Source organism: Felis catus, chromosome B1, assembly GCF_018350175.1.
Source record: "Felis catus isolate Fca126 chromosome B1, F.catus_Fca126_mat1.0, whole genome shotgun sequence".
In the NCBI taxonomy this organism is placed as follows: domain Eukaryota; kingdom Metazoa; phylum Chordata; class Mammalia; order Carnivora; family Felidae; genus Felis; species Felis catus.
The window spans coordinates 95,798,280-95,821,994 of NC_058371.1; the positions used below are offsets into that span (position 1 = coordinate 95,798,280).

Genomic DNA, 23,715 nt, shown 5'->3' on the forward strand with positions numbered 1-23,715 from the left:
ATTCCAGATTCATCATCAAGAAACTATGTAACTTTAAATAATTCTCTTTAAGTTTCCAAGCAGTGTGTTAGGACACAGAATTAAGTTTCTGATAGCAATGTTATTTTCTTTGATCCTATATGCATAGATTTTACCTGTAAATATGTTTGTGTTACATAAATGTACACGTATGAAGCAAAACGAATTCCATTCGATTCAGGAACTGACTGACCACAAGCCTACTGTTGCTCGTCCTCCATTAGGTTATTTGCAGGTATTCATCCAGCACATGAACATAATGTTTTAGGCCAAGATTATTAGTTTTACTTTATAGAAACTCATTGAACCTAAGTTCACATATATAATCCTCAGTGAACTCAAGAACACACGAACTACTTGATGTGAACTATTTTTATATTCTGAGAGACAGTAGAGCCCAAGGAGCTGAGTTGTAGTCTGGCTGGGATTAACTCCCAGCTCTACCACCAACTGACCTTGAGCAAATTGTGCCCGTTTCCTCATCTGCCAATTAGATAATAGTGCCTACCTCACATGTTGTGAGCAAAGTAATATGCATAAAATACAGACCAGTCAGTGTCAGCCATTTGATAAATGCTTTGTAATTACCTGCAGAAGTCTGAAGGGTCCACTGAAGGCTATGTGGAATGACAGCATCAGTTTTTATTGCAGGTTACCACTGTGTAAATGGCATTATCAAAGCTGTAGCTAGTTGGGGGGAGGGATTAATTTCAGCAAGACTGGAGTCAAGGAAACCAGCTAAGAGGCTGCTGCAATAATCCGGGCAAGAAATGATGAGACTTAAACTATACGGCAGGTGGTGGTGGGATTGAGAGAAGTGAAAAATAACTGCTGCGTATGCATCTGGTGACCCGGATCACCATTTGGCTGTGGGAGTTGACGGAAGGACTCACAAAGGACTCCCAGGTTTCAGGCTTGGATGACATTCTCTAAGGCAGGACAGGGAAAAGGAGGCATTCCAAAATCTCAAGTGTCTGCATGCATCCAAGAGGAAATGCCCAGGAAGCAGTCCATTGGAACTCAGGAAGAGCTGGATTGCAGAGACCTCAAACTCGGCAGCAAAGAGAATAGTTGAAGTCAAGGAAGTAGATGACAGGTTTGCTTTTTTCCTCTTTTTCAATGACCAGGCAATTGAAGCTCTTCTACCCCAGACTAGAACGCATCACCTAATGCAGTTCTGAGCATTAAAAGGAAATCACACTGAAGAGTTCAACCCTGAAGTTAACTGCAAAGTTTGCTGCAGATGGCTGAAGTTTCAAAGGTAGAATCTGTTTTCTAAGTGATCTGGGTAAAAACATAAGCACAAGTACCTGGTGCCACATTTCCCATCATGTATCACAGAATTGCCAGTGATAGGCCCTTCCTTTGGCTCCTGGGGACTTAATTTCCCTGGGGAACTATTGTGGTTATTCAACTTTAAGACCTTGCAGGAAGAACCACAGTTATTTCTCTCTGGGGTCTTACTCAGAGCAAGCAACATGGAAGTAAATAGTCACTAAGGAGGAACAAGAAGAAATAAACAAGCTTTTAGCCAAATGTATGAACAATTCACATTTTTAAAAATGGCCAAAATTTTACAAAAATTATAAATTAGGGACAGTGACACGACCCTGTCATGGCTCATAATCTAGAAGAGAATGCAGACTATAAACCCATACCAGCTTTGCTGTTCCCAGTATGAAGGAAAGTATATCTATATGCTGATTTCTGCATTTAGTGGTTAAATACTATTTCAGGCAGGGAGAACACCAAACCAGAAATGAGAACTAGGGTCTAGGCCCAGTTCTGCCAATACCTAATGCTGTATGTAATCTTGGACCTACCTTCTATGTAGGATGCAGAGGGTAGCTCTTCTTGGTCCTAGTGTTCCAGAATTCTGCAATCAAAAGAAAGCATTTAATGAAACTACTCTTTGAAAAATCATTCTTGAAGGACCTTAAAGTCTTCCTGTCATTCAGAAATAACTTTTTTTTTTTTTTTTACCTCAGAAAGCTCACCAAGTAACATGTTGGAGAAATCAAAGCCTTGTTCTTACTATAGTCTACCATTTAGTAAATGCCTACTGCTTTATGAGATGCTTTTTATGCACTTGCCTTAAATATCACAATAACCCCAGGAGAGGTAGTGGGATGTTATCCTTTTTTACAGAAGGGAAGATCGAGGCTTATGCAGGGTAGGTGACTTGGCAGAGGTCACGTGTCTGATAAGCTCCAGTTCAGCCTGTAAGCCCAGGTCTCTCTGATCCTATAGTCTAAGTTGCTTCACCAACAGTTTATTTTCAGATCAAAAACTGTATTCTGAAAAGAACTCCAGGTGAGAAAGACCAAAAATCAAACTATTATCATTTTTCATTGTCTCACCATCAGAGTTGAGCCAAACAGCAGCCCTGTGGACCTGTGCTCCTCCATAATCTTGTTGCCCGCTATGGTTCTTACTCCTAAACTGAGAGACAGGAAACGTACACCACCCATTCAGGACTGCTGTTTCATACACACCTTTAAATATTTAGCAAAATCAGATTTCAAAAGACACTTAAGAATGTATTGCAAAATGTACAGCATTTATTCACATACAGACAAAAAGGCACAAATTCTACTAAATAGTTCAACAAAAAAATACAGCTGTCCTCAACTAGTTTTATAAATACTTTCAAAAAGGGGGTAGAAATAAATACAGGATTGGGCCATGTAATATAAAATAGTCATCTCTACATATACTTTGTTTAATTTCTGATTTTTAACTCTTCATGCACCTTTTTTTTTTCCAATTTTAGCTGAATGGACACCAAGCTAGGCACATAGTGAAAAATCCTCTGTACAAGGTTACAAATGTAATGACAAGTTCGTCCATTTCAAAATAATTAAGATTTGTACACAACACATAGAACCCTTCATTTCGATTTTGTGTTTATAACCTAACAAATGACATTCCAGGCAACTTTACAAAAGTTTAACTAGCCTACATTTTGACATAATACATTGATCATAATCAAAGATATTTCTTGGTCAGGATGCACAAGGAAAGATAAAGCTGAAAAGAAAAGAGCAAATGGTTCCACACTAATAGAGTGCAAGTGGGTGGGTGGGTGTGTGGGCTGCTGCTATGGCTGCCTCATACAGAGTTCCCAGCAGGACATGAACTAACTTACAAAGCTATCATTACACTGTCAGAGAAACCGTGCTCTATACCATTTGCATTTCAAAGCAGGAATAAAAAGTGTGGGCTTTTTATTTTTTGTGTTTTGTTTTTGTGTGGGTTTTTCTTTATTTTTTTGTTTTGTTTTGGTTTTTTTTTGGTTCAGCATAACTTGGAACTTTGAAAGCTTTTCAACCTAAATGTGGGGAAAAAACAGGTAAGGCATTATTTTTGCACAAAACTAGCATTCCTAAATAGTGCAAATGAATCTGGTACCTCTTAAAATGGTGAGAGGTCATATACTTACTAAAATTTAGATTTTCTTTCTATGGCTTGACAAATTACCCCTCTATATATTCTACTCTCACCCAGAGCTGTTGCTGTGGTCAAAAGGTTAACTGTGAAAAGTGTCCACCTTCTTCCATATCCAGCAAAAAGGTTTCTGCTCATATGCAAAAAAAATCTGATTTTTAAATTACTAGTGAATGTACAGCTTGGATCCATTAGGAAACTCCTAATATCTGTAGCAACAGCTTATCTGGAGAGCAGTCTTTCAAAATGAGCCCTGTAGCTCAAAAATAGTCAATCTAAAAACCTGGGTCATTCTTTCCCCTCCCCTGAATTAGCTACTAAAATGTATCTGAAAAGTTAAGACTTGGTTTGAAAATGTCATACATACAATGGGGATGCATCAGATCTACTATTTGATCATCCGATAAAACTTGCATAGCAAGATGGAATTCAATAAGCCTTTTTTGCTGTTGACAATCACCTGGAAGACTTGAAAGGTAACTACAGAACTCAAAGCATCACTCATTAAGTATCAGAATGTCCCTGCCACATGGAAACAGATGTATAAATGAATCAGGAATCTGAATACTGATATTAACAAACTAAGGATAATTTAGGGGAAGTTGGGCTTGTTCCAAGTGCCCATAATTCTAAATCTCATTGCTATTTAAACTTTCCTTCTCTTAAGTTTGATTCACAACTACATTGAATTCCAAAGAAAATTAACAGGACCTTAACACTATCCACTGTCTTAATACATACGCACTGCAGTGAGTGCAAAAACAGAACATTGTACTCAAATTTAATGCTAAATTCATTATTGCTGATAACTTACTAGTTATTGCCATTTGCAATTAGAAAGTCCAAGTTACGAATTGGAGCTTAGAACTCTGACTCCAGGAAACCTATTACACTTCAATCTCTTTCCCGTATAACCTTGGTCAATGGTAAGAGGTTATCGCAACTTATTGCCTTTCTATTGTTTTTAAAATATAACTTATTTTGGTTTTTTTTTTCCTTTTTTTTTCTTTTTCCTTTTTTTTTTTTTTTTTCTTTTCCTTTTCCTTAAGGAATCCGTTCAGGTTGGAAGCCCAGATTCCCCAACATACGCACTAGTGGTTGACTCTGGGCAGTTATGTCACCAGAGTCTGGAAGTTCATCACTTAAACTTGAATAGCCATTAGTATTGTTGGAAGCCAGACGGCCAGGTATCGCCAAAGGCCAGGGAAATCCCAAGCTGGCCCAGAAGGCAGTGGTTAGGGAAGAGGAAGGTCAAAGGTACTGAAAACATGGAACCAGCTGCCCTTTCTCACAGATAGAACTTTCTCACGGCTTCACTCTCCACCAGTCCCATTCCCACAATGCATTCAAGTGCTTCAGGCAATAGGACCTAGCTACATTTACCCCAGCTCTCCAAGCTGCAGCAGCTCTACCCTGTCCCTTCAGATTTGCAAGTAACAACCTTTGTTAAAATTCTCTCTTTCCCATCCGCAATTATAATTTACACTTGAATTCCCTAGAGTTACTGAAGCTTCAGAGCTGCTGCCTAGAACTAGAATGCAACAAAAACAGCCTTGTGGGCCAAAGTATAAACAGGATTTCAAGTTCTACCACAGTCCTAGAAAGTAAGTTTTATGGGCTAATAAATGGTACGTGAGGGTTTCTCAAGAACTGCATCTGATTCCGCATATTCAGGTAACCAAGAGTTTGTGCTTTGGGAAGGATACAGAGGGCAGTAAGAACTCAGGAGGCTTCTGTGAGCCTTGCCCTCTTTAAAGACTTATTTCATTCATTCTTATTTTAGTGTTTAATTCAGCCTCTAGTCTTAGCGGTGTCTTACAATCTACTCTTGTGTTTCCTCAACAAGTTGCAGATAACACACTTCTCACAACAATGATTTATAAATGACTCTGAAAAAAAAATTCAATCTGACTTGCAAGTAAATGTGTTTGCGTAGCTCAGGAGTGATGGGTTTCTGCGTGTCCCCCGCGTCAGAGCTCCCGTCTAGCAACTCCGTGACAAGCCCGCGGTGCTCCCACACCATCTGTTTCATCAAGAGGCCAAGATGCTTCTCCTGATAATGTCTGTCCTCCTGTTGATGGTGCTGCTGGCGTGTATACATTTCTTCTCTGATGCCTCACTCTCTGAGTCACTCATCTCTACATCAGGGACATACCCGTCATTCTCATTGTCAGATTTTAATTTGTTTTTGGCCCTTTCCTTAGCTGGAACTCTGCCTAGGCCCAGATAGGGGTAGTCTGAGTGCTGGTGGCAGGCCCCCTCATGGGCCTCTCCCTGCTGCTGCCGTTCCCCCTTCTTTGGAATCCGGAATCCTCCCCAGTTCTTCACCGGGCTGGCAGGCGTTGTAGGCACTTTGACTGCAGTCTGGTTATAGTTTACTCTGATTAGGGAGCCGTTGCACTTGGGCACTATCTCCTTCCTTGTGCCGGGTGCTGACTGCCCCCCTCCAGGGGAGGTGGTAGCTCGTGTGCTGTCCAGATGCCTCTGGGACATGTCTGTGGACCTGAGAGGCTTGTGACTCTGTTTACAAGGTCTGTCCTTTAAGTCTCCCTTACTGAGATCACAATGGAAACGATGGTCTCTTCTGTCCCCGTGGTCGGGCACCACCACACCATTTTTCTGTTGTGCTGACAGGAGACGCGCTTCTGCAAAGGTCTTTTCAAAACTCAAAAAGCTCTCTGGGACCACCATCCCCTCCCTTCTACCACACAGGTCTGGCTGCTTCAGCAGGGCTTTGCCTCCACTCCCAGTGCTGTTCTGCAATGGATCTCGCTTATGGGGCTTTTTCAGCGAATGAACCAAGGAAGTACCCATTTGCTTCCTGAAGAACGCAGAATGCCACTTCAAGTCCTCTATCTTGGGAGCATCAGGGCCCACAGAAGGACTGTTGAACAAAAGCATGTTTTCCAGTGAGGACGAGGAGCAGGAAGATGAAGGCACACCTATGAACATATAACCACAGAGAAAGAAAAATTACAGAGGCAGATCCAGAACAATTAAATTCTAGACCCGTGGCATGGCCCTGTTAATGCAAACTTCCCACCCAACACTATAATATACAACCACCCCATTTATAAAAATTTGGTTTTTCGTATAAAGATATCACCTGCCTTGAGAATCTGCATACTCCATTCAATATGCTCTTATTTTATAAAATAGCTGAAGCTCACAAACTTTTTCATGAAACATCTAAGAAAAATATTTTCTGGGCACCTGGGGGCTCAGTTGGTTGAGCATCGACTTTGGCTCAGGTCATGATCTCACAGTTCATGAGTTGAAGCCCCGCATTGGGCTCTGTGCTGACAGCTCGGAGCCTGGAGCCTGCTTCAGATTCTGTGTCTCCCTCTTTCTCTGCCCCTCCCCCACTCGTTCATGTTCTCTCTCTCTCGAAAATAAAACATTAAAAAAAATGTTTTCCTTCAAACAAAGTAACTGATCTGACTTTCATAGAGGAATCCATGCCAAATCCATCTGGTGGTCAAGCACTGCCCCTACCCCTGCACCTGGCTAGTCACCTGCCTTGCCTCCCTACAAGACAGCACCACAAGGGGAGGCAGCAGGTCTCCACAGTTTCCTTCTCCAAAGTAAATATACCCTCACAGGGCCATAGTGAGGATACATACATGTAAGTACATGAAATGAGAATGGAATGTTTAAAATCATTCTTGACACATAGTAAATGTCTTTTAAAAAGGTTTACTATTATATGCAAAGCCCATTTGTGGAATTAAACTGAATTATCATCCAACATGAGGATAGGTTAAAATGGTGTTTTTCATTTCTGATGTAAATCACAATAACTAAATTTCACAGTGCAACCCAGTAAAGTTTACATTTCATGAAATCATATTAGCCTTCACCATGTGATGTGGCACTCTGACATTTTCTATTCTATGTCACTTGCTTTTAATGCTGGTGGTGACCCACTGAATTCATCTCACAACCAACTTACGACTTAGAACCCTCAGTGTGAAAAACACTGAGTGAATTTGTTAACACACTGGAGTTCATGGACCACATTTCTGCAGGAGCCTCCAGGACATCTATAAAGAGCCAATTTCATGTTTGTCTCCCATAAAGGATAAACCACCAGGAAAACAAGGCTCTGCCAGGCAGGAGCCTACATGCGACCTCACTGCTCAGCAGACAAGGACCCTGCATGTAAACAACAGAGCTGGCAACTCTAAACATGAACCTGCTATGGACAGTCACAGGGGAAGGGGTTTTACAATCTGCTGGGCTAAAGATGTGTGCTTTCTCAAGAATCAACTGTTAGGGCCACCCTTCACACCACATTTCTTTTCCTCAGTCGCCTACTGTGGGAAAACCAAGGTAAGAGGGACTGACATTTTCTAAATTCTGATTTCCATCCACTTGGGATCCAGGTCTCTGAAAAGTCTCCGACTCCCGACCTCCCATGAGCACGGTCTCCACTGAGGACACTCTCATCCAACAGAACGGCCCTGCTCATTCTCAGATTCACACACCAGAGTCTAAACCGCAGACCGTGACTGACACTTAGAAGTCATGGCTGTCCTCCACCTGAAACCATCTATCTTAATAAGACATGAGATCCACTTGGGGCATGAGTAAGAACACAACTGAAAATCTAAAAACTGGAAAAGAAAAAAAAAACAGGCATCCTGAAGGTTTCCCCTTCATTCCCTGTGGCATCCTGCAGTTAGATTAATGTTGCTTTCAACCCATCAGACTCAGTATGGTTCATATCTCAGAGGGATGGGAGGGTTTGTTTACCTTCTCTGGAACAACAGTAGGTTCTCATTACAGCCCTGTTACACAAAATACTTCCTAACCTGGGTAAGAATCTCAATCACCTACCCAAGTAAAAACCTCAGCCATGAAATGCAAAAAGCTGCCTGCAGTATCCATGAAAAATGACCCTTAAGTGAAATCAGATGAAAATGTGCTTTACAGCTTATTTTTATAGGCAATCACTCATTACATAATACCTCAACAAGAGTCACAGAAAGCCCTCCAGTGGCAAAACTCCACAGGTACAACCCGCACTAACGGCTCTGTGCAACGGCAGCTCTGACAGCTTGGCCTCTGCCGGCTGGACACTGGCCGATCGGCACCAGACAGCCTTGCATGTGGGCTGTTTGTGTGAGGACGCAAAGGCAAGGGATAAAACAGGTCCTATTTATTTGCATTCAAGTAGGAATAACGAACGAAAGAAGTTCACTTGAAAGAATCTGAATCACTTATGAACCCTACTTAGAAAAACTTACTTCAACTCATTTTAAATCACAACTATCAACTCTAGTTAATGATACATCTGAAAACTATTTATTCTCAGGAAGAAAATATCTAGGTTAACATTAGTAAGTTAATGGCATTAGTATTAACTATGTAACACCTCAAGAATATCATTCAAAACTCCCTAAGCTTTTTTTCTCTTTGTTCAGCTGACCCAATTTACCTCTAGTTCCATACATCTGGTTAGTTTTAGGTAAACCAGAATTCGGATTTCCATATAATAGGATAGAACAATGTCTTTGTTGTTTCTACATGTCAGTCTCTACAGAGACTAAAAGCCACAGAAACAGGAAAAGCCAGCGTCTGTGCCTGCATATGTGTCTGGGGCCACATGAAGGGAGCACTGTGAACACTGATGCTCTGGCCCAAGGGCAGAGCAGAGCCACAGAGCTCACTGAAGACCCGCCAGACCCACCCCACATACCTCCTTCTCTGAAACCTTTACGAGGCCAGCTGTACAGGGCTCACGTTCACAGAGTGTTAGCGCTCAAAGACTCGTTAGAGGTCATGGTTCTGAACCAAGCCCCTTTTACAGATCAAGAGTCCCAGGCAGGTTCAGCGACTTGGCCAACTTTGCACTCCACCTCCAAGTCACTGAAGTGCTCTCCAGAATTGAGCAAGTTCCCCTTTTCACTTCACCTAGCCCAGAAAAATTAAGTAAACACTTGATGCTGAATCTCAAAAATATTCAAAATTCCACCTACACCAAAAAGTACACTGTGAACGTTATCTAAACATGGATATGTGTCTTAAGAACACAGTCTTAAGATACCTTATTTATGATATGTTACAGGTAGATCCGAAGGCTAGATAATCCATAAATCTTTACAGGTGTCCCCATGACACTTTATACATTTATCAAGTGCTTTGCAATATAACGTAGAAGTTGGTTTTGCTTGCATGTCACAATGGCTCCCAGAAGGAAGCTCGAGATACCTTCCTCCTATTACACAGGAGGAAATGGGGGAGCCTCTGAAAACTTAGGCTTACTTGTATTTGGCCTATAAGGAGAGAATTTAGGATTCGACCTCTAGTTGAGGTCAAATTCATAGCCCTTTTCCCTATTACCATGATGCTTCAAATGCCAAAAGATTTTCTTTGAATATCAAAGTCTGGGCTATTCAGATTCTCCTATAGCATAAATAAAAGAAAATTAAACATTTTTTTTTCCTTAACAGAACGTTAAGGTTTACAAACCCCTGCACTATTGTTTGACCTACAAGAGCTTAATGCATACCTGAAACTCTTTCTTGCTCCAAGAGCTTAGTGTAAAGATTGAATATCTGTTCCTGGACTTTGCACACAGATCGCTTAATCTTTTCCCTGCGGGTCACCATGTAAGTGAGGTTCCGAACCTAGAACGTAGAGAATAAAGATTCTAAGTAAGTAATACATTATAACGGTACTTTGGTGTTGGTTTTTTTTTTTTTCCTAAACATGAGAAATTTGTCCCGCTAGGGTCTTGTGTGACATCTGAAATCAAGATGTACTTCAAACACTTTATCCAATCTCTAATCTCCTTTGGGGCTGCTAACTAGGATTCCACATATACCCCTCAATGTAGGGGGCAGCACAAAAAAGACTAGGAACTCAAAAGCCCTGCCCACCCCCACCACCCCCAGCCTGAGGCTCATCCTCAGGGGAAGACTGCCGGGGTCCCGGTCCAGACTTGCTACCTCTTGCCAAGGAGCTCTGCTTACCACCCCTCAGTATCCTCTTTCCACCAATTCTATTATCTAAGGCTTTAGAGCAGTTCAGAAGCCACTTTGTCAAGCATTTTCTGAAGATGGAATTAGGTAAGCACAGAGTCAAGGGCCATCACAGGAGGAAACTCCCTCCCCCCTCAAAAAAAAAAAAAAAAACCCTGCACAGAGCCCACTAGAAGACCAAACGGTCACCAGGAAGCCAAGTAAACTTGTCAACTGGATAGTTGAAATGTGAGTTCACAGGTAGCTAATGTGTTCCTAGAGTGTGAAGCTAGGTAATGTCCTCACTTTGCCATTGACATGCCATCAACATCTCAAGGCCAGCTCGTGTCACCACTTGAAGAACTGACACTGACCTTGTCCAGAATCACCTGTAAGTAACTGAAAGGACCCAAGTGCTAAGAGCTCCACTTCGTATCCCATGGCAGGCACTGGGATCACGTGCATATGCTAACAAATATGAACTAGTCGACACCCAAATCTGTTCCCCATTTTTAAAGCCACCTGTGATCAGGTGATACGAAAAAATAGTAAACCCCCTTAAATCCTTCAGTCCTCAAACCTACTGGGAAACCTGACTGGATTATTGCACCTGAAAACACAAATGTCAAATTTAACACAGCAGGGATACAAACTTTCAGGAAGATGAAGACAAGATGCCCTAAATAGCTCAGTGGCAGGAGTGAAGGGACGCTGCATCCCCATCACGTCTTCTGTCCAAGGCAGGACTACACTCCCCTAAAAACTCGTGTCTTCCAGAGGCTTGGGCAATCCCTTCCCTGACAACCTTCCTTGAAATGGGCAAGTTCGAGTCACCAATCTTTTCTTCTGTTAGAATGGCAACAAGCCACACACACGACTGCACTCTGGCTTCTGTGCAGAGACCTCCCCTAGGGTTTCCAGTCCTTTTAGACCCTAACAATTCCAGCTGTTCTGTCCTGAGTTGTACTCAATCAAGGCAGTCTTGTTTGCAAGAGGACAGAAGGCATAAAGAGGAACAGGTTGGCTGGCTTTCACACTGCATCATGGTGCAATTTACTGGCCTAACACCAGGTCACCAAGTAAGGCTTCTGCTGACCCTAACCAATTCACGGACTATTTAGGATGTTCCTAACATCTCTCTTCTTGATGTGTAGACAGACGTGTGTGTATGTGTGTGTGTGTTCTTAGAATTAAAGAACTGAAAAGAAAATCACTCTCCCTGTCTCAGAGTAAATATTATTTTGGTGTAATTTACCTTAGCTAAAGCCCGTTCTGACAGCCTCAGAACCCCAGGCCAGGAAGTAGGTGTCTTATAAAAATCATGACCAGTTTGGGGATAGAAGTGGCTAATAGGCTATTGTCTTTGATAAATACTGTTTCACCCAAGGCGGATATTAAGAGTGGAAGCTCAAAAAGAAGAAGGGGCAAGACTTAGATCTGTAGCACAGATTCAGAACTTTTGGAGAACAGTTTTTACATCAAGACAAGGCATCCAACCTCTGGAAATAGGAAATGGAAACAAATTCTGACATCCTAGGAACAGATAAGAATCCTCTTCTTTTCAAGTCAGAGGTACAGCCAAGATAACTTCCATTTCCCTTACTCAAAATTATGCATGAAAACAGAGTATCCAAACTTCACATATTATTTAAATTCAATTTTGGTAGCTTCAACCACTACCCCCAGGAAAGGCTTCCACCCTGGCTAAGTGGGCAAATTCTACTTCTTTCTCCCATGATCTCTGATGAGAAACCTCTTCCTATAACCCCAAAAAACTAAGGCCAGGGTGGATTTTCAATGGAACAAATCAGCCCATGAATAACCCAGGCCTAGCTGACCACATTTAGAACAGCGAGCGCCCTGAACTTTTTTCCCTCCCTTATGCACAGAACACTCCTCACACAGCTTCCATCAGCAGTCCCTGTAGTAGAGCTGAACCGAGGCTCTATCCTCAAAACATACCCTGCACGTGGCCCTTCCTGTGCACTACTCAACTAAGTGTCCTCCCCTGCTGACCAAAAAAAAAGCCAGTTCATGGGTGCACTCTCCCTCACACCATGTTAAACCAGAGTCCGGCTTTCCCCAAAAGCGGTGGTTCTCAAACAGGAACACATGAGGACCCTAAAACACAGAATGCTGGCCCCTACCCCATTTCTGGAGTCAGAGGTGGCATCCAAAACTTGGCACTTCTGAGGTGTCCAGGGAATGTTGCTGCTGGCTGGGGCCCACACTCTGAGAACCACTGCCCTCGGGAATCCAAGAATGGTTTCAAGGGGTTTTCTTCAATGCCAAAACACTCCTTGCAACACTAAAGCTTAACATGCCTTTCATCCAGGGATAACTAGAACCTCTACCAGATTTTCAAAGGTGATCATTCCACCGTGTTGAGTAGGATAGCCTCCCAGGGGCTGGCCCTTTCCGATGACCCAGCCACAAGTGCACAGGCAGTACGTCTTTATCTGAGCACGTACTCATTTACGGATGTTTACTGCATCTTTTAAAAGATGTCTAGGGGAAAGGAACCCCACCAGAGTGAGTGGCAGCCTCAGGAACTTGACATAGCCACAGACTACACATGAGCAATGGTGTCTTCTTAAAGATGTTGGTTCTCAAACCCTAAAATCCACTCCTGCCACCTTTCTGATCCAGAATTGTACCCAGGTGTGCAATGCCCCAAGGTGTGTATTTGCAAAAAAGAGCTATTACCATTATCAGTTATCAGTGGTTTACATTTCTAATGAAGTCTACTTGTCAGTTTGGTATTGACCACAGCCTTGATCACAGACTCGTGTATTCTTGGATTCTGCATACCTGCTGTGAACTACTGTGTGAATTAGAAATCCAACTTAATTGAAACACAAAGTAATTTATTTGTTCTGGTTACCCCTGCCCTGATAAGCCTTTGGCCTGACATATACTTGTTGTCTATAATTACAAAGAACTGTGCAGCTCTCAGGAGCACAGCAAATATTTCAATTTTTAAAACCCGGAAAACATATTTTTCATTATAATAAGCCCATTTAAAACTGACACTAAATTCCCTAAGATCTCTTAAGCTTTTAATAAAGTAAATGTAAGTAATGCCACACACACACACACAAAAATCCTGATTTATTCCCTGTTTCTCATACATCATTGGTATCATTCTACTTAAAACCAACAGTGATGACTTCAAAAAAAAAAAATGTTTAGAATTGAATTATAAGTGCATGTTAATCTGAGTAACTTAAGTACAGAAAAGAGTTAGTACACCACAAGCATTTTCTACACTTTTATTTTGTGGTGATTGTGAGACAAACACAGTCCAAACATTTAGACTTCTCGTCCTCCCTCCTGAGGACTATCTGACTCCATAGCTCATGCACCCCAAGTACAGCAGTTGTCAGGCTGGGATAATATAATGGCTTCCCACCAGGATTCCAGTTTATCCTTCTGAATCCCTTTCTCAGCTCTTAACAAAAACGCCACACACACAATGTGGTCGAGGCGAGGTCTTCTTTACACTCACCACCAGGGGGGGCACGGCAGCACAAAAGCCTCACAAACCCTCCGGCGCTTCACGCCTGCCTCTCCTGCTCGGCCTCTGCCTGAATCTGGAATCCTAACTTGGTCATGGAAGGGGTGTTACGACAGCTGGTCCTTGGGCACTCAAGTCTCATACTACGAAGGATCTCTAATGAACACTTAATACTTTTGCTCCTCTGCCGTCTAGAACAGGGCCATGCAGGTCTCTGTGAGATCTGGATCTTTGGCTTAATACTGCTCCTTTTTTTTCCCTATTCCTTGCCTACACTCTCATATTTCAAATCATCTACGTGTCAGATCCTCTCCCAGGAAGATGAATCACACCCTGCTAATAAGTGAGGTGCTTTGGGGGAGATGCGTTAACCATTTCAGGCCACTTGGGTGCCTTTCAGTGCAGGATGCTTCAGGCCAGAGCGCCTCAGTCCCATCTCCTCTGCACTAATGAATTCAACAGTAGCTGGCAGTCAGGCGAGATGACGCAGAAGATGCTCTAAGATGTATCCCCAATTAGCAAGTCTCAGAGACTACCTACAGGGAGCAGGAGGCCCTGGAGGGAAGAGAGCCCATTCCTAATTATTCCAGTAGCAGGAAGGGAGGTCCAGACTGGGACTCCAAAGGTAATGGAGAACTGGGGAGGCACAAAACAGCAAACAGTTGAGGGAAGTGCCATCAGCTGAGGCTCCAGGCAGCCAACAGCCACTACGTTCAGCAATCCAGTAGTGTGATAAACTAGTGTCCTGAGCATTACAAGGGGCTCCTCAGACAGATCAGATACCCCTATGCACCAGGTACCCCACCCCACACCTGCACAGACACACCGCATAGACACACATGGGCATGGACACACGAGCAGACACGCACAACATACAGACACTGCCTCAGTGATGACTTAGCACCTCGTTGCCAGGAGTACCCTCTGGAACAGATAGGCACGTGTATATAAGATCATGCACACATATCAGCACCCACAGCCTGCTCTCCTCCGTGACATTACCGGAATGTCCCTGTGAATCAGCCAAGAAATGAAGGTGGGCCAGAGAGGCGGTGCTTCGCTCTCCTTGATGAGCCCGTCACAAGCACCCAGTGTTTCCCCAGGTTGAACAAGAGATCTCTCTACTTCTGTCCGCCCCCACCACGAATTAAACCCACCTGGTTTTCTTTTCTAACTCCATTTGCAAACAATTCTGAGCCAATCCTTTGGTCATTTTCCCTGGGGCTCAGTTCCCGCTAGTACTGGAATGAAAGGCGGAGGGGACACACCCCATGTGATCTTACAGAAGAACAATAAGGATTAATAGGAAAGTGTTTTAAAAATAAATCACAGAGAAGCTCCCCACTCTGTGGCAGTCTTACACATATGTACAATGAGTTTACCAGCCCATAAGTATATTGAACCAACACAACCTCATGCTGCAGTATGTACAAGGGTCTGAGAGTAAATGAACTGGCTACCATTCCTTGCTCTGGGCGAGCAGCCGCCTCTTTGCAATCTTCTTTTCTAAGTCACTACAAGGTGTCAGTGTCAATCATTACCCTCTCCAGGTCCTGCCGCAGATGAGTGAACAGCTGCAGCCTCCTAAACAAGACATCCTGCTCCCTCTTCGCTAGATTGTCCTCTTCGTCTTTCTTTGGAGTGATCAAGGGCTTGTTGAAGTTGACCTTCCTCTTCAACTTCCAGTACTGGTACAGGAAATCCACTACTTCCTCAGGCAGCCGCAGGGCCCTGGCAACATCCAGCAGGTTGACGAAGGTGTAGAACTCATCTTCCAGCTGCTGCAGCTTCTGCTTACGGACACTCACCCGGTGGGCCTCTTCTTGATTCTGCTCAAGGCTGGCAAAAGGCTCCAGTGGATTCCGAGGGGAACACTCAGAGGCCCCATTCTCCTGAGTGGCCCCCTCACCGAGGCTCTCCTCGGGTTTTCTATGTGAGCTGTGCTTCGGGCAGTAGGACTTGAACTTGACTTCATCGTTCTCCGCCAAGATGGTCTTCATCTCCAGGCCCCGGTCGAAAGCACAGGTCACGTGAAAGGCTGTGCGGCAGTTCTTCACAGAGCACTGGTAAGAACACAGAGAAGGAGAGAAGAGACCGTTATGGAGTGACGGGGCTGAAGCCCCTCCAAGCCAAGCACCCCCCATGCGTGCGCGCACACGCACACACACACACAGGAAGAGCAGCACCTCGAACACGTGCCGGGGCAGGACATTCTACCTGGATCAACCCTGGTACACCGAGTCATATTTTAAGTAAGGTAAGGCTTGGGAATTAAAGGAACTCTTTAGGTGAAAGGTTTGGTGAACCAACCCTTTGGCTGAAAGGTTTGGTGAACCAACCCAACTCCCAGAAAGGTAACTGCATCCAAAACGCCTCTAAAAGCAGACACAATTATACAAAGGCCACACACAAACAAAGGTGGTCTGGCACTCAGATTATATTTAAAAAGAACATGTGCTCAACATGCAAAATAAACTTTGAAACATTAATTGGTGTTCCTAGATTTGAACTCTTTTAAAAGTGTGCTTATATTAAAAGGTTGAAAAAGAATCTCTTCAGGAAGAATGACTGCTAGTCAGAGTTTTTAAAGGAACGTGAATCCTCATTCTCACCCCCCAGCCGAGAAGAGCCCAACACAAGTGGAAAAATAAATGCTACAGTTCCTCCAAGCAGCCAAGGGCTGCTCACGTCTGAGGAGAATGAATGAAACAACTCCTGGACGAGCAGGAAAGAAAAGGAGCAAAGAGAATCCAGCACAGGAAGGCAGATGAGAAAAGGCCTCCTCACCCGTGAAGAAGCTCCAGCATATGCAGAAAGCTCCAGGGACCAGCGCAGGCCCTGCACGGAAACCAGTGTGCGCAGGGACTGGTAGTACCGGCTACTCCCAGCGTCACGTGTGCCTGACTGCTGAGCAGCAGAACCATGAAGGACCTGCTTCCTGTGGGTCACAGGGAGGTCGACCTAGAGACCAGGCACCACCCAGCCATGCCTTCCTCCTCACTGAACACCTTCCCTCTCACTGCCTGCTCAGGGCTATAATTTAGTGCCTTGATTCAGATGGCAAGCCAGAAGCCCAGCAGGAGGAAAGTCATTAACTTCTCCCCATCTGATCTTGCTGGGCGAATCCCTGGAAGGAGGTTCCTTGTGGTGACTAAAGCCAGTCCCTCAAAAGCAACACTGTATCGTCTGAGGCCAAGTGATCCCCGGGCACACCAGGGCTGCAGAGAGGAGCAGAACCCAGTGGCCCAAGGCCAGCTTGAAAAGCTTAATTAAACTCATTCAACAGACCCCGAATCCCAGAACCACAAATGGCAGAGGCTTGAGTTGGGTTTTTTTTTTTTTTCCCTCATCATTTCGGTATTTAAGAGGTGACTCATTGCCAGCCATGATTTCTTCCATTTTTATAAAGTCTCTTATACCCACAAGTACAGAAAATCCAGCTCCCTTCACCATTCCCATTACAAACACTTATAGCATATGAACTAACATAAATCTGTTAATTTTACCTATAAATAACCTCAATTCCAAGAAATGTGTGAAATCAGCTTTAGTGGCAGAACACACACATACACACCTGGCCACTATCATCAACATACAAAGTGCTCCTCCCTTCTAGCGCGCAGCCAAGCGGGAAGTCAAAGTGGGAACAGATGACTGAGACGCTATCTGGGTCTGGCTTAACCTACCCCTAACCCAGCGCTCGGACCTTAAAGAGGAATGAGCTGCAGCGGAATATTTATACAGGACTTTGTAAAGGCGCCAAATGGCCTTCCTCTGGGTTTTCCTATTCAGGTTGACTCAGCAAACAGATGTTACAGAAACATAAACCAGAGCCTCCACAGCTGCAGACATTTCAGAGAGGAATTCTTTAATAAAAATCATTCTATTCTGTGAAGATATGAAAAATCATCAACCTTAGTTGGCCTCTTTTTCAAGCTCATGTTCTGGGAAAAAGAGGTCAGTGGCAACAAAAAAAAAAGTCATTTTATCGTTCTCTCTTCAAAAGTGAAACAAAGGTCTCATTTACCCACCTCTCACAAACATCAGTTCAGGACGTGGATAGGTGTGCTCAGGAAAGGGCATAAATTTTATCCTCGGAAGCACATCAGGTAACATGGAAGGAAACAACTTCCATTTCCCTCGGTCTGCCTCTGCTTGTGTCCTGCAAGTGTTCACGTGGGTATGTCTATACAGAAACACACTCACAGGGTTCTAATGCTTGTTTTTCATTCTGAGGCTTTTTAAAAATTTTTTCTTCCATTTTCTCCCAAAAGGCCAGAGGGTGTTTGTCATGTTTTAAACAGATTCTATTCACATGCAAAACCCTGCACTATTTTCAAGGTCTGCAGCCAAATCCCACCAGCTATCTCATGCCTCACCCTCTGAATATTCGTTACATTCTGGATTCTCGAACTCCAGTGGAGGTGTTAATGAAGAAAAGTAGAAATACTAGGCTTACAAAATGAAAAAGTTTTAAAACCTCCAGTCAGTAGATAACTTTACTGAAACAAGATTTACCAGCCAAAATACAAAATGATTTTGCCCCATGAGGTCATTTCTTCAAAACCTAAGACTGGCAGTTTGTATCTGTGCTGATCTGTTGTGTTTTCTACATCAAGAGAGAAGCCACTACTCCTAGAATGTGTCACTGAGACCGGTGGCCCTGAGCTGGACTTTCTTCCCAGAGGAAGAGCTGGACTTGACCTTGAGAGCCAAAGCCACATACAGCATTTGAAGACCTTGGCGGAAACAGCATCTTGGTCATCTTAAGTCATGACTCTAAAGGCCAATAATAACATGAGCCCCAGAAGTCAATTTCTCAAGCAGAATTTTAGAAAACATGAAAAAGTAGCACACCATTTACATTCTCTCCATAATCCTACCTAAAGATTTTCTACATTTGTCTGTGTGTGGACATGGAATATGCAAGCAAAACTTTTAACATTATTGCTTCTTCCCCCCAGACACACACACTCCATCCCACACATCCTAGGTGCCAGGAAGAATTAGATGTCCAACCTGTACTCAGATAACACTTCTGCAAACACCTGGTGCAGCACCTCATGGGTGTCCCACTACCCAGTTGGTGCTCCAAAGAATCTTCTCTACCAAACGCTAAAGTTATTAGCACAGCAAGCTGATTTGGAATAGTGCACATCTAAGGTCTCAGGCACCCAATGTGTGCACCAAAACTCACAGAGCTGGTCTGCCACCAGCCGCATTAAGTGCAGGTGGGAAGGTGGCCAACCCTCCAGTGTCAAGAATGGTTCTTCCCTGAAGAATGGTTCTTCCCTGCCTGTGTAAAGAGCTGCAATGCCAGGCTTGGGGCAGAAAGGTAGAAACCAGAAATGAACTGATTTGCTGTACAGCTCAGGTGGACTTCTGACTTGCTCTGTGATTGTTACAGCTAAGGTTCTGGTTACGCTGGACACAATTCGCCAGCTAAAGGTGTTTATACCCCACTGGAATCACTCCTCAGCAGACTCAGAAGGGCTGGGAGAACCTTGCCCTGCTTTCTGGATTCTAGTTCCATGACCAAATCCTCTAAGAGTTCACACAGCCCTCCCTCATCCAGCTCCAGAACAGAGCCATCATAACTGAGAGGATTACCTGTATGGAGGCCCCAAACTTCTCATTGCAGAGGCTACACACCAGCGCCCACCGACTGCTGGGGATGTGAGACACCTTCGTGATGGGTTCCATCTTCTCGGGGCTGCCAATGCTCACCTACAGGCCCAAGGAATAGCAAGACAGGGTAGCAGAGGCCATCAGACCAACAAGGACTGAGCATGGACAACAGAAACTTAAAGATCTTGTTTACATGCAGACCTCCTACCTGATAGCGACAAGGGGCAGGCATGCATGCACTCTCCTATGACAGGAAAACCCCTACTTTAAAGCATCTGGACAGGTCAGGGGCCAGCTCTGGTCCAGTAGCAGTAGAGAGTGGAGAGCCCAGAGCACATGGCCCGTGCCCCATGCCCTCCATGCATGGGGGTAGGGGGAGAGGGAGGAAGGGGAGTTCAGTTGACATACATGTCCCTATTTATAAAAACACTCAGATAACCAATAATATTCACTTCTCACCTGAGTGTCTGACAGCAAAGACAGTTATGTATCAGGACAGAACTATCTAATATACCTCTGGCCCACAATGAAGTGGTAAAGACTGAAAATCTTAATTTAAATAGTTTGTGAACAATGGAGTAAATAGAAACTAATTTTAGTACCTCTCTCACTGAAGAATACCATTCTCTTCAATCAGAAAAGATTATTACATTCAAAGTGGAAAATTACCAAGATAAATAAGGTATCCTCTCTGCATTCAGCCTGGATCACTGAACTGCATAGCTGTTAATACCAAACCATGAGATCCAGTTGTACCAAAACCCAAGTCATGAAACTATAATCCAAATCATCCCCAGATAATTTTCCTCAGGAGGAAAAATGCACCCAAAATCACACACCAAAAGAAATGCTGAAATCTGAATCACAAATGATATTCTCATAGTGAGCCATGCAAATTAAATTAGTCAAGGTCTGGGACTTGAAATAAATTAGACCAGACCTGAAATTAAAAAGGTTGAGGCTAAGTAAGAATTTTAATAAAAATCACAGAAATGTGACCTACAGCAGTGGCTCTTTAACCATGCTACATGGCTCCCCAGGCCAAACGAAAGAGTAGTGCTGATCCCTGGGGAAGGACACAGTGGCACCCAGGCCAAAGTTAGGCCACACTGCAGGTCCACTCCCGGGAACATGTATCAGCAGTGGGTTGGCCATGACACAGTTCTGAAGTGAAGTCTGAACACCACCAACTGAGAGTCCAAATCACTGATGCTTCCAGTTAACATTCCCACAATATATACCATGACAAGATGACAATACACTTGAGATTCAGCTTGGGGGGCAGGGGGGAGACAGCAATTAAAAGCTGTCTTTTTACTCATTAGCTATAATACCCCTTATTTATGAACAGTTCCCCACTCCCGTGCCCAGCTAAAAACCAGTACCTCCTGAGCTAAGCTACTAGTAAGAACCACACCTACCTCAGGGATCCACAGAGCACAGCTGACATGGACCCATTTGGTGCCACTGCGGGTAGGCTTCATAGCTCCGCCTTTCTTGGGACACAGCAAACACTTTGGCTGAACCCCTAGGGCACATGTCCGGCATAGCCAACTACCCTCTGGGACCTTGAGGATTCCATAACAGGCCTGTGAAGCCATTCCCCAAGGAAAACAGAGAAAGAAGGTAGATTTACTTTTCCCCATACACCTATTAATTTAAAAACACCTAGGATGATTTTAACAGAAGTACTCCCAGGTCCACCTAGCTGGAGACCTTCTCCCTTCAGCAAAAATGCCAGGCAGCCTGACAGCAGCAGCCAGGAGGTATCTGGGACAACACATACTCATTTACCAGGGGACAGTCCTGAAAACACCTGGAGGACAAAAAAGTTTATAGAAATTCTGCTTTGCTGTGTGGCTAGAGGCACCTATCTACACACACCAAATTTTTAAATAATGGGCAGCAAATTCTTGAAACACTTCACAAGGCTAACTGATAGGAAGCTGTTCCTCCTCTGATTTGCTGATGTGGGTAGGATACAAAGTGAGGGGAAAATGCACAAAGCAGTTGAGTCTCTGAAAGCTGTTCAATGAGATAGCCTCAGAAATAAGAATGGGGGGGGGGGGGAGCTGGGTGGCCACTGTCAATACAGACTACTGGAAAAAAAATTTTTAATAGAACTAAAAGATACTATTAAGGTTTCAAATACTTAAAAAAAAAAGTCTGTATCAGGCATTCTAGAGAAAGTCCCATTTGAAGAGATTTTTATTTTTATTTTATTTTTACTGCAAAATCAAGTCTAAGCTAAATTAAAAGATTAAGTACGGTATGCCTTAAAGAGAAGTCTGGAAGAACATGTCAAAAAGAAGATGAAGTAGATATTAAAGAAAAGAGATAATGTGGCAACCAACTCTTGTTGGTTTCAGCTCAGGTCATGATCTCATGGTTCCTGAGATTAAGCCCTGTATGTGGCTCTGCACTGACAGTGCAAAGCCTGCTTGGGATTCCCTGTCTCTCTCTCTGCCCTTCCCCACTTCCATGCTCTCTCTCAAATAAATAAACTTAAAAAAAAAAAAAAGAAAGAAAGAAAAATGAACTAAGGAACATCCACATTCTCACAGCTCAGCAAACTCTACTCACTAGACTCTATCACTCTCCCAAGTGAACACAACAGGCACAGAAAAATGAGACATTGAAGAAGAGATAATTTGGTCTCTTTACCTGATATCTATTTTTTTTTTTTTTTAGTTTTATTTATTTGAGGGAGAGAAAGGGAGAGCACGAGTGGGGGAGAGGCAAAGAGTGAGAATCCTAAGCAGTCTCCACGCTGCCAACATGGAGCCTGATACAAGGCTCGATCCCACAAACCAAGAGTTCATGACCTGAGCTGAGATCAAGAGTCAGACACTTAACCAAATGAGCCACCCAGGTACCTCTAGCTGATATTTAAAATAAAGCCTGCATTGCACAAAATGACAAAATTGAACAAGATAGCCTGAACTGCTGAAATCAAGGATTTTACAACTAAAGTCATTACGATGGTTCAAAAGAAAAGGTAAATGTTAAATAAGTGAAGACACAAAACCAGGATGGTACCAGGAGCACATTCAGAACCTTTAAATATACCAAATTGTTCAGAACTTTATCCTTAAATGACCCAGAAGTCAGAAAGCCGAGAGTCACGGTAACATAGCTCCGATCCTCCAGACAGGAAAAACACAGCCACTATGCAATGTGAATATCCAGGACGCAGAAAGGAAACCACAAGCATGAGGAGCAAAGTTAAGTAACACCAAGATTGGAGCTTAGGAGCACTAAGCCGGTGCCATGAGTAAGCCACTGTCAACACAGACTTACTGGAAAAAAAATTTTTAATAGAACTAAAAGATACTATTAAGGTTTCAAATACTAAAAAAAAAAAGAAAAAAAAAGAAAAAAAAGAAAGAAAAAAAGTCTGTATCAGGCATTCTAGAGAAAGTCACATTTGAAATGAGATTTTTTTTTTTCCTGGAAAATCAAATCTAAGCTAAATTAAAAGATTATGTACAGTATGCCTTAAAAAGAAGTCTGGAAGAAAACGTCAAAAGGAAGGTGAAGTAGATGTTAAGGAAAAGAGACATGACGTAAGGAACAGAGGACTGGGCACAGGTGTGGGGGGTCTGGAGTCCTGAGTCCCAGTCCCAACTCTATCACTAAACCATAGTTGGATCCTGGACAACCCATCTGACATCAGTGAATTCATTTATACAACAGGGCGTTCAACTAGTTTTCAAACAGAACCCTTATTTTCAAACAAAATTCTCAGGAAAAAAAAAATAAGTAAAATGGTATGAAAAATACTGAAACATCATCCAGGTAAATAACACCAGCAACAAAAAGGCAACATCCGTAGTCACAATCATCTTGACACAATAAAACCACTGCAAGAATTCTGCCATCTCAAGGAAATTTCCCAGATAATCTGAAAACCTAGAGCTACAAGGTGACTTGTAACACAACTAAAGCAGAGACTGTGGCCTCACGTCTCCCTGTCAGGATGAGCTGACAAGAGGCCACCAGTAGTGACATCTCCAGGCAGAGAGGAAGCCCACGAGGAAGACCTATTATAAACAAAATGATGAAGAAGAATTTCACAGAACAAATTGGATTCTTCTTTCTGAGAGGTCACCCAAGGACCTACTGTACACGAGTCTCGCT

General features: G+C 43.3%; 1 protein-coding gene across 16 annotated transcripts in view; it reads right to left on the bottom strand.

Annotated features, from left to right (window-relative positions):
• Positions 1-2,557: 2,557 nt before the first annotated feature.
• Positions 2,558-23,715, bottom strand: part of JADE1 (jade family PHD finger 1) — a 59,287-nt gene continuing 38,129 nt past the window's right edge. For 15 of the 16 annotated variants that reach the window (XM_003985012.6, XM_019828967.3, XM_045055868.1 and 12 more), the window contains 5 exons: positions 20,997-21,164; positions 19,558-19,674; positions 15,489-16,010; positions 9,980-10,097; positions 2,558-6,407 (listed from right to left, as the gene is read on the bottom strand). In XM_003985012.6, coding sequence (XP_003985061.1) covers positions 5,497-6,407; positions 9,980-10,097; positions 15,489-16,010; positions 19,558-19,674; positions 20,997-21,164 — 1,836 coding nt within the window. In that variant the 3' untranslated portion in view covers positions 2,558-5,496. The remainder of the gene's footprint in view (positions 6,408-9,979; positions 10,098-15,488; positions 16,011-19,557; positions 19,675-20,996; positions 21,165-23,715) is intronic. The other variant, XM_045055872.1, reaches the window with a different exon arrangement.